At 41.1% G+C, this 12204-nt stretch overlaps 1 protein-coding gene across 5 annotated transcripts in view; it reads left to right on the top strand.

Annotated features, from left to right (window-relative positions):
• The window catches only part of pemt (phosphatidylethanolamine N-methyltransferase), an 81264-nt gene that overhangs the window by 42175 nt on the left and 26885 nt on the right, over window positions 1-12204 (top strand). For all 5 annotated transcript variants that reach the window (XM_090202037.1, XM_036946307.2, XM_090202038.1 and 2 more), the window contains exon 4: window positions 8129-8274. In XM_090202037.1, the coding sequence (XP_090058163.1) occupies window positions 8129-8274 (146 nt within the window). The remainder of the gene's footprint in view (window positions 1-8128; window positions 8275-12204) is intronic.

The following is a 12204-nucleotide window of genomic DNA, read 5'->3' as shown; positions in this document are numbered from 1 at the left end:
TCCCGAAGCCACTCCTGCGTTTTCATGGCTGTGTGCTTAGGGTCATTGTCCTGTTGGAAGGTGAACCTTCGCCCCAGTCTGGAGCAGGTTTTCATCAAGCATCTCTCTGTACTTTGCTCTGTTAGTCTTGCCCTCGATCCTGACTGGTGTCCCAGTCCCTGCCGCTGAAAAACCTTCCCACAGCATGATACTGCCACCACCATGCTTCACTGTATGGATGGTGCCAGGTTTCCTCCAGGCGTGACCTTTGTCATTCAGGCTGAACAGTTCAATCTTGGTATCATCAGACCAAAGAAACTTGTTTGGATTAGTAGTTATAACTAGTGATTATGATTGATTGTTTTTTATAAGATAAGTTTAATGCTAGCTAGCAACTTACCTTGGCTTTTACTGCATTCGCGTAACAGGCGGGCTCCTCGTGGAGTACATGTGGTTAGAGCGTTGGACCAGTTAACTGTAAGGTTGCAAGATTGGATCCCCTGAGCTGACATGGTGAAAATCTGTCGTTCTGCCCCTGAGCAAGGCAGTTAACCCACCGTTCCTAGGCCGTCAATTGAAAATAAGAATGTGTTCTTAACTGACTTGCCTAGTTAAATAAAGGTATTAAAAAATATATTTAAAAAATTAATCGGAAATCGGCGCCCAAAAATACCGATTTCCGATTGTTTATGAAAACTTGAAATAGGCCCTAATTAATCGGCCATTCTGATTAATCAGCCTCTAGTAAATAGTGTGGTCTACAGCTTATCATGAGATACTCTACCTCAGGCGTGCAAAACCTTGAGACTTTTTGTGCACCAGCTGTTGTTTACAAATATACGTAGGCGGCTTTCCAGAGGCTGCTGTTCTATCCTGCCGAAAACTTGTAAAACCCGCCAGCTGTATGTTATTCATGTCATCGTTCAGCCATGACTCGGTGAAACATAAGATATTACAGTTTTTAATGTCCCGTTGGTAGGATATACAGTGGAAGTCGGAAGTTTACATACACTTAGGTTGGAGTCATTAAAACGTGTTTTTCAACCACTCCACAAATTTCTTGTTCACAAACTATAGTTTTGGCAAGTTGGTTAGGACATCTACTTTGTGCATGACAAGTAATTTTTCCAACAATTGTTTACAGACAGATTATATTCACATAATTCACTGTCTCACAATTCTAGTGGGTCAGAAGTTTACATATGCTAAGTTAACTGTGCCTTTAAACAGCTTGGAAAATTCCAGAAAATGATGTCATGGCTTTAGAAGCTTCTGATAGGCTAATTGACATCATTTGAGTGAATTTGAGGAAACCGGTACAAGAGTATCTGTCTCCACAGTAAAACTAATCCTATATCGACATTACCTGAAAGTCTGCTCAGCAAGGAAGAAGCCACTGCTCCAAAACCGCCATAAAAAAGACAGACTACGGCTTGCAACTGCACATGAGGATAAAGATCGTACTTTTGGAGAAATGTCCTCTGGTCTGGTGAAACAAAAATATACACTATTGAGAGAGTTGGATGGGGGACTAGTATACTTAATGGAGGCACAAAGACCACTCCAACTGTTTGGCCATAATGACCATTTATGTTTGGAGGAAAAGGGGGGAAGCTTGCAAGCCGAAGAACACCATCCCAACCGTGAAGCATGGAGGTGGCAACATCATGTTGTGGGGGTGCTTTGCTGCAGGAGGGACTCGTGCACTTCACAAAATAGATGGCACCATGAGGAAAGAAATTTATGTTGATATATTAAAGCAACAGCTCAAGACACCAGTCAGGAAGTTAAAGCTTGGTCGCAAATGGGTCTTCCAAATGGACAATGACCCCAAGCATACATCCAAAGTTGTAGCAAAATGGCTTATGGCCATCACAAAGCCCTGACCTCAATCCTATAGAAAATTTGTTGGCAGAACTGAAAAGGCGTGTTCGAACAAGGAGGCCACTAGACACCAACGCTGTCCTTGATATCTAGAAGCTCTTTTCGGTCATAAGATACGGTGGCGGAACATTATGTACAAAATAAGTTACCAATAACACGAAAAAAACGCATACAATAGCACAATTTGTTAGAGGACCGTAAAAAGGCAGACATCTCGTCCGGCGTGGTAAGGGTTTCTGTTTTCTATTTTTAATAGTTTTGCAATAATGTCTAAAAAACTGTTTTTGCTTTGTCGTTATGGGGTATTGTGTGTAAATTGAGGTTTAAAAAATGATTTAAATCTAGATGTGGAAAGGGGGACTGAATACTTTCCGAAGGCACCGTGTAATGCAACGCATGTTCGCGTGTGCGTCTATTTGTGCATGTGCAAGGATACAACACTACGTCACATAACACCTCCGAGTGGTCTTTGTGCCTCCATTAAGTATACTAGTCCCCCATCCAACTCTCTCAATAGTGTATACAGGTATAGCTGTCTTAAATGAAGCTATTCAAGGGTCTGGTTATAAGAAGCAATAGTTGTAGTAGTTGCATAGAGGCTTCGGGTTGTAATAGTGTTTGTAGATGCTTCAGTGTTTGACAGTGTTTTTTGTATTTTTCTTCTGTGGCCCTTAACATCATATGAGGTTCAATAATCACATCCTACTACAGGAGGTTGCTGGCACCTTAACCTGGGTAGGACGAGCTCGCGGTAGTGTTTGATGCCATTCCATTCTCTCTGTTCTGGACATTATTATGAACCGTCCACAGCATTCTGTGTCTATATGAAAACCCTGCTGTCCTCAAGAGAAGCTATTCCCCCCCAAACTCCCCAGACTCAGCCTCTCCTGGCTATTACGGCTTCTGTATTTCTCCCACTCACAGGAAACGTTTGACGAGAAATGATAAATCAATAAAGTAATCAATAAATCCCTTCCTTCATAGGATAACGTTTATTTTGATCTCCTCTGTTCATTCACATCTATGCTCTATGCTATGCTCGCTCTCAGTCTCTCATGATGGGACCGAAGAATTTAAGGTTCTTTTGAACTGTTGAAAGTACTGTATGTATCTCAATGTCAGAGAAAAAATGTTCACTACTCACCTTCTCGACATCCCAGTTTCCTTCAGATGCTGCTTCAAGATGCTGTTATAATCAGGTCTAACTCTTTAACTGTCACAAATTGTTGCAGTATGATTACTCACTCTCTTGAGTGGGGCGTATGTTTATCAAATCTGTTATGTTTAACACCTAAGGTACCATGACAACTTTCTGTGCCTCAGGAGACCCTATTCAGTCAACCAAGTGACAGGAGTCTCAAGCTGTGAGAGTGCCTTGTAAAAGTATCGAGTGCCTTACAAAAGTATTCAGACCCCTTGGATTTCTTCACATTTTGTTTTACAAAGTGGGATTAAAATTGATTTAATTGTCATTTTTTATTAACAATCTACTCTTATGTCAAAGTGGAAGAAAAATTAAATATACTGTACCTGTCAAAGGTTTGGACACACCTACTCATTCCATTTTTCTTTATTTTTACTATTTTCTGCATTGTAGAATAATAGTGAAGACATAAACTATGAAATAACACATGGAATCATGTAGTAACCAAAAAAGTGTTAAACAAATAATTTGAGATTCTTAAAGTAGCCACCCTTTGCCTTGATGACAGCTTTGCACACTCTTGGCATTCTCTCAACGAGCTTCACCTGGAATGCCAACAGTATTAAAGGAGTTCCCACATATGCTGAGCACTTGTTGGCTGCTTTTCCTTCACTCTGTGGTCCAACTCCTCTCAAACCATATCAATTGGGTTGAGGTCAGGTGATTGTGGAGGCCAGGTCATCTGATGCAGCACTCCATCACTCTCCTTGGTCAAATAGCTCTTACACAGCCTGGAGGTGTGTTGGGTCATTGTCCTTTTGAAAACAAATGATAGTCCCACTAAGTGCAAACCAGATGGGATGGCTTATCGCTGCAGAATGCTGTGGTAGCCATGCTTGTAAAATGTGCCTTGAATTCTAAGTAACAGACAGTCACCAGCAAAGGACCATCACACCACCTCAGTGCTTCACGGTGGGAAACACACATGTAGAGATCATCTGTTCACCTACTCTGCGTCTCACAAAGACAGGGCGGTTGGAACCAAAAATCCCAAATTTGAGTTCATCGGACCAATAGACAGATTTCCAATGGTCCAATGTCCATTGCTCATGTTTCTTGGCCCAAGCTAGTTTCTTCTTCTTATTGGTGTCCTTTAATAGTGGTTTATTTGAAGCATGAAGCTGGTTGAGAGAATGCCAAGAGTATGCAAAGCTGTCAAGGCAAAGGGTGGTTACTTTGAAGACTCTCTTATATAAAATATAGTTTTTTGCTTAATACATGATTCCATGTGTTATTTCATTGTTTTTGATGTCTTCCCTATTATGCTACAATTTAGAAAATAGTAAAAATAAAGAAAACCGTTGAATGAGTAGGTGTGTCCAATCTTTTGACTGGTACTGTAATTTACAAACAAAGCATATGTGTTTAGTGAGTCCGCCAGATCCGAGGCAGTAGGGATGACCAGTGATGTTCTCTTAAGTGCATGAACTGAACCATTTTCTTGTCTTGCTAAGCATTCACAATTAATACTTTTGGGTGTCAAGGAAAATGTATGAAGTAAAATGTACATTATTTTCTCAAGGATGGTAGTGAAGTAAAAGTAAAGTACAGATACCCAAAAAAAACTATTAATTAGTGCTTTCAAGTATTTTTACTTAAGTACTTTACACCACTGCCATGAACCCAATGGTCATCTGTGGTGATGACAGCCCGTTTAGAGTTTTCCAAAAGGCACCTACAGACTCTTAGACCATGAGAAACAAGATTCTCTGATCTGATGAATCCAAGATTGAACTCTTTGGCCTAAATGCCAAGTGTCACATCTGGAGGAAACCTGGCACCATCCCTACGGTGAATCATGGTGGTGGCAGCATCATGCTGTGGGGATGTTTTTAAGCGGCAGGGACTGGGAGACTAGTTAGGATCGAGGGAAAGATGAACAGAGCAAAGCAAAGTACAGAGACATCCTTGATGAAAACCTTCTCCAGAGCGCCCAGGACCTCAGACTGGGGCAAAGGTTCTTCCAACACAGCCAAGACAATGCAGGAGTGGCTTTGGGACAGGTCTCTGAATGTCCTCGAGTAGCCCAGCCAGACCCCGGACTTGAACCCAATTGAACATCTCTGGAGAAATCTGAAAATAGCATTGCGGCGACGCTCCCCATCCAATCTGACAGAGCTTGAGAGGATCTGCGGAGAAGAATGAGAGAAACTCCCCAAATACAGGTGTGCCAAGCTTGTAGCGTCACACCCAAGAAGACTCAAGGCTGTAATTGCTTCCAAAGGTGCTTCAACAAAGTACTGAGTAAAAGGTTTGAATACTTAAATAAATGTGATATTTCCTTTTTTAAATACTTGTCTGAAATCTTGTTTTTGCTTTGTCATAATGGGGTATTGTGTGTAGATTGATGGGGGGGGGGGGGGACAATTTCATCCACGTAACAAAATGTGGAAAAGTGAAGGGGTCTGAATACATTCCATATGCACTGTGTGTGTGTGCCATTCAGAGGATGAATGGACAAGACAGGAGATTTGAAGTGCCTTTTGAAAGGGGTATGGTAGTTGGTGCCAAGCGCAATGCTGCTGGGTTTTTCATGCTCAACAGTTACCTGTGTGTATCAAGAATGCTCCACCACCCAAAGTGGGACAGCAGAGGAGAGAGCAATATGAATGAATGAGCCAAAACCTTCAATTTTCATGACCCAGACAACTTGACACAACTGTGGAAAGCATTTGAGTCAACATGGGCCAGCATCCCTGTGGAACGCTTTCTACACCTTGTAGAGTCATGCTCTGACGATTTGAGGCTTTTCTGAAGGCTAAAGGGGGTGCAACTCAATATTAGGAAGGTGTTCCTAATGTTTTGTACACTCAGTGTGTAGGGAAAATGGCCCACTAGTATTATTATTATTATTATTATTATTATTAGTAGTAAATTTTTCCAGCTCTGATATTTTCTTCAAGGACAAAAACAGTTGCGATGAAAATCAATGCACTGCACGAAAACAGGTCCCTTTTCAATTAAAGAATTTGCTTCGGTTGTCTGGTTATTCATCATGTCTGTTGTGTTCTATAGCTGTGTATTAGTAAGAGTGAAAACATGCTACATGTCGATGAAAACTCATACAGTATGTGTTGTCGGACATCTTGTCTCTGCCTGTGTTCTAAGAGGGTTTGGAGTGGGTTTAGTTCACTTTTTTATTCATAATGACTCCTAGCTGACATAGTGACCCAGAGACCTAGAAAATATGAGATTGAAGCTACACCCCGGCTGACTCTTCTCTACGAATCTGGAGATTCGTCATTCCTTCTGTTCTTAAAGGAAACACCAACATAAAGGTCCTTAATAAGGCGTTGGGCCACCACAAGCCGCCAGAACAGCTCGAATGCGCCTTGACATAGACTCTATAAGTGTCTGGACCTCTTGGAGGGATGCGACACCATTCTTCCATAAGGAATTCCATCATTTGGTGTTTTGTTGATGGTGGTGGGTAACGCTGACATATTTTTTATGTTTTCATTGTGCTCCTACATGTCTTTGTGTGCACTTACATTTTTCATCTTAGCTGCAAACGTGCTCTTTGTAAAAAAAAAATATAGAAATAATAAATAAATCAAATAGGTTACCGTAGATCCCTGGCCTGCATGTGTGTGCGCGCATAGCTTTTGTTTGTGCATGCGTACATTATGTATGGAAAACTATTTTCCAGACCATAAGGGGAAACTAGGTTGGTATCAGAAGAAAACTAGGTTAGCAAAGCTGGCAGGAGGGTCTGTGTTGTTGTGATGTGCACATTTCTGTTGCATTGCATTCAACTTCAAAGGCAGACTACCAGGAATTGTGTGTGGGTGCTGGGATCCTGGTAGGAAAACCTGCTGCCGAAGACTCACTGTGGCAGCTGTGATTTGAGATGGAAGGGGAGGAGTAACTCACTGTTTTTGTAATTCTCTGTTACTGTCATTTTCATTGGTCATTGTTCATTATTTTTGCTTCAGTTGAAGGTAGGTTTCTGTCTGTCATTTGTCACCAGCTTTTTGTGTGTGAAAATAACAAGAAAAATGAATGTCACCTTTAAACTCTGTCTGGTTAACATCAACTCAGGGAGATAGTTCAAGATTGACGTCGAAGTTGGATGTCTATCCATGTCCTGAGGATGTCGGGAAATGCTTTCAAAACCGGCCACTAGAGGCAACAGTGAGCTATTTCCATCAAGTAGGCTCTGGTTTTATTAGGGCGTTGTGAATGGGGGTGGTACATGATCCCAGTCGTGGAAACTGCTTTTAATTTTTTTGTTTAAACCCTATCCAAAACCTTAACCCTTACCTTACCCATTCAGAATGAGTGCCTTAACTTTTAAAAATGTTTACATTTGGAGAAATGGAATGATACAGAACAGTAGGAGCAACAACCAACTTCGAAATGTAATGTTTGGACAAAGTAGATGAAAGAGACTGTGAGAGCCTGTTGCATAGTTTCCATGACAACAGCAAATAAATCACAACCAAATAAAGTCATGGGAAACGTTTTCTTATCAGATCATGGGTTAAGTTGGGAGTCCTTCAAAGTTTTACTGTGTACTTTGATATTAAATGTAATCAAGATCATTCTGCGTTATATCGCTGGTGTTCCCTGATCATTTATCATGAAACTCTAAACATGTTATGGGTACTGTGCGTAGAGGGCTCAGAGTATACACAGTATCTGTGTTTTTCAATCCAAACCCCTGGGAAAGTTTACTTTTGGCCATCATTATCAGATACATTGCTTAAATTGTTTGTGCTTGCTCTTCTCAGCAAAACATTAACCCAAGTTTAATTTCAGTGATGTGTTGACCTTAAGAAACTAGGCCAGCTTTGCGTACTTCATTGACATACATTGAATCATCTCTCCTGTTTCATATGTATGATTATGTTAACAAAAACCAGGCTGCCTGCTAATTTCTAGCCTTATCTCCCCTTCCCCCCTTATTTTCTGTTCTCTCTTCTCTCTCCACTTCTCTCTCATCTCCCTTCGCTTCTCTCTGTTCTTTCATCTCCTCTTTTCCTCCTCTCCATCTGCATCTTTACCTCTTCCTATCCCTTAATCCTCCCCTTCTCCCCCACGCCCTTTCCCTCTCTCCAGTATGACAGTGGCGATGAAGGCCCAGGCGAGGTGGGAGGTGATGGCCAGCCCAGAGGTGTTCTACGCGGGGGCAGCTCTCATGGCCCTGGGCTCTGTCTTGGTGGTCACCAGCTTCCTGGCTCTCGGATTCACCGGGACCTTCCTGGGTGGGTCTTAAAGTTTCTCTCCACTGCTTTTCAGAATATATTATAGACCTATTATTTTTCTTAAATTTGTGTTTCATTTGTTTTTATTGTGGTGACATATGTGCAAATGCTGTGCTCTCGCAGAAAGGTTGTGAGACTTGGCGTTAGCACAGTAAATACATAAGACTTAAAAAGTGCAGTGTGTGGGGAGTTTCTTTTAATACATGTACACTGAGAGTCCAAAGAATTAGGAACACCTTCCTAATATTGAGTTTCGCCCCTTTTGCCCTCAAAACTGCTTCAATTAATCAGGGCATGAACTCTGTAAGGTGTTGAAAGCATTCCACAGGGCCCCATCTCAACTTCAATGCTGTCCTTTGGGTAGTGGACCATTCTTGATACCCAGCAGCATTGCAGTTCTTGACACACTCAAACTGGTGCGCCTGGCAACTACTACCAATGTTACCTCTAGACTGCGGGCCTGCAGCTCCCCTCAGACTGCCGCACAGAAGAAATTAAAACTTCACTCAACTTTCTAGAGTTTCCCCCTTTAGTTAACAACATCAATGTTTCGCTCTACTGTTGGAATTGTGATCGAATCAACGCAATATTAGCCACTTTCAATATAACACAGCGACTTTTCGGTTACTGGCCCGCTATGCTACATGCTGCCCTGTGGTTTTACGCCGCTCTATGATTTGGTATCAAACACCCATAGGGCTCAGCTGCTTACTCAGCCTCTGTTCACGCTCCGTCTGTTGTCCTCCTAAGGCCTCTTGTTGTTGTTTCAATGTTTTTGTATTGCTCAGGTCCCTTTTTCTCCCTGCCTCAGAGCTTGTTTAAAAATAACTATAACTCAATGTTGACTCACTCTGAATCCCACAATGTTTTGAAGCTCCTGGGTCCAATTCTTCTGTCAGTTTCTATGTTTCTTTTTTATGTCTTCTACTGCGGAGGTCAATAGGCCCTGAAGGAAGATAAAGGTGTCAACATTACGCTTGGAATAATCAAATCATGCAGCGGTTACTTGTGTTTACTGCCATAAGGTGTGAGTGGGTAACTGTGATTTAGAATGAGCTACAGTGCCATAGCTCCTAAAGTGATACCAAGCCCATTGGCTGTGGAGCAGCTAAGTGAACAATGATGGCTGTTTATGAAGTTAGTGTTTATCCTCATAACGGGTGAAGTTGGAGGTTTAGGTGGGTAGACTAGGACGAATAACAAACCAGTTGACATGAGGGGAGGTAAACTGACTAGTGTGTTTTGAGGTGATTCTGAAGAGAGTAAGTGTTTGTGGGGCCTCCAAACCTCTAAAAAGATAATGTTGGGTGCGTGCAGCTACACCTTTTTCGAAATTGTGTTCATAAGAGCGGGGATGATAAACAGAAAATTATCGTGACGACCGAACTGACCACTTACCGAGGATGTCAGTAAATATAAATAGTTACCTATACGGAAATGTGATGTTTGAAATGAATTAAGTCTGCTAATATGGCCAATTGCTAATGGGTACGTTGATAGCAATGCCATTCAAATTAGTAGTAGTTTTAAGGGTAATGTAAAAAAGTAACGGAGGTGCACATTATTGTTATAAACGTATCATTCTAATGGGTTTTTGTCCATATACCACAGCTCTTGCATTCATGTTTTTCTCTGAAACTTTCTTTATCATGTAGACAGAGAACATGAGCTTACCACTTCTATTTTTCACCTTTAAGCCATCATGTGAATGCTGAGTGTCATTAGTTTTTTTTTTACGTCAAGAGACCGGTATTTCTAATACTCAAAGAATACATAAAGCAGAGCCACATCAGTTTGGTGGGGGGGCTTGGAGTCTCTAGATAATGTAGTGTACTGTAAAGAAACCCTCCTTCAGTGACTTTGGTCATTTGTCAACAAATCTGGGTTTGAAGTCTCGTAACCAAATTGAAAAATATAGTTATCTTCTAAAGTGACGCAGAGAAAGTCAATTTAGCTTACCATGGTTTTGTTATGACCCCCTAAAAGCCAGGTTTCTATTCAGCAAAGATTTGTTGATGTAAGTCTATCACACAGACTACATAATGTAACCCATTATATATAAAAACATGTATTTACCTGCCTCTTACATTTGGCATTTTAAAGAGAAAATGAAAATGGCCATCTGTGTGAATTAGAAAATATCAACTTGTCTGTTTTACTTAGAGAGAGAGGTACTGTTTGTATGGAAAATAATTCACACTGCAGTCGAAGCCATGCGGGTTCTCCAGTTACACTGAGCAATGCCTCAGCCTACACCTTACTTTAGTGTAACCTCTGTTAATTAAGTAATTAACTAGAGAGTCGGCCACCACTAAATAATATTTATAGAGCTGTTATCTTCCGAATAAACTCTTAAAAGACCTAATAAGATTTTACATCAATCGCAGTCAACATTAATCGTCATCTTAATTCAGTCTCATCTGAAAGTTGTACATTCTTGGTTATCTGCACGAACCCTGGCTAACAAGTTGAATCAGCAATACAAAATTGGGTTTAATTGTTTATTTACTAAATACCTAACTAATCACACAGAATTACACATAATTAAATCATAACTTGATTACAAATTACGTCATAAAGGAAAACGTACCTAGTGGGCGGAACAGATATGACAGCTTGCTACACAAAAGAAAAGGGCTGGGTTTGAGTGAAAGAGTGGGAAGACTGAAGAACAAAGGGCAAAGCTGTGCTATCGTAAATACAGTGTCTTATACATTCTAAATTACCGCCCATTTGGAAAAGGAAAATGCAATAAATATTTACTCTGAGCTGCGCTTCGGTAGGTTGGTGGTATATGGAAGGCCGTGTTGTCCAACCGAGTCCTTTGTCCTTTGAAGAATGTCTCTGGTTGTCAATTGGATACGTTGTAGTAACGCCGTTGTGTGGTAGACGGGATACTCTGTCTGTTCCTTCCTAACCTTCGTTTGCAGCGGCTGTTGCTAACTCAACAGCTAGGAGGTATCACTTCTGTAGTGAATAAGAGTTCAAAGTTCATACCATTCGCAGCCAAAGCTCACGCTGATGTTGACTTCGTTCTGTAGTTATTATCTGAACCATTCTGACATCGGACCGTTGTCCCCACATCCTCGGAACAGGAGGTTATATTGTCGTCAAGGCTTTATATAAGAAGGGAGAGGAGGGCGTGTTTGAAAAGTTTTATAGCCCATGTGGGGTCACAGGGGCGGGCCACTGATTAAGCAGAGCCCTACTTTATGAAAACCCAAATCTCACATTTTAGAAGCTAAAATCACATTTCATCCCTTCACGAATAATTTCATATTCAAACATTTAAATTGAACAACAATTCCATGTGAATCCGATAACTCTGATGTGTAGACTTTCCACTGTAGAGTTTATGTCATCTTATCATTGATGAGAAGGTCTCAGATGACAACCGAAGTGACATCATATTCATTAAGTACCACCGCATATGTTCAATTGGTCAGATTACCAGAATATAGTTCATTTTCCCCCACCTTCTGATGTTCCCAGAATCTCTATGTTAACCAAGGGTTTAACTCTGAATTTAGTTTAGCTCCTCTATCCTGCTTCGAAGTATACCCCTCGAATTATAAGTGAAATAATCTGTCTGTAAACAATTGTTGGAAAAATGACTTGTGTCATGCACAAAGTAGATGTCCTAAACGACTTGCCAAAACTATAGTTTGTTAACAAGAAATGTGTGGTGTGGTGGAAAAACAAGTTTTAATGACTCCAACCTAAGTGTATGTAAACTTCCGACTTCAACTGTAACTCCATAGTATACCCCTCCTCACCCTAATGCAAAAATCCAGAGATGTTGCCAAACCAACCATAATAGTGCATTTTTGTGTCGTCTGTGTATGGTGGGAGAGCTCCCACTGGCAGGTTATGCAGTCGGCAGCCAGGTGCTCACTGAGTTATACCCCAGATCAGAGACTCCTGCCACCA

Source organism: Oncorhynchus mykiss, chromosome 16, assembly GCF_057628025.1.
Source record: "Oncorhynchus mykiss isolate SJ-2025 chromosome 16, ASM5762802v1, whole genome shotgun sequence".
NCBI lineage: Eukaryota > Metazoa > Chordata > Actinopteri > Salmoniformes > Salmonidae > Oncorhynchus > Oncorhynchus mykiss.
This window is presented reverse-complemented; position numbering and strand designations above follow the sequence as displayed.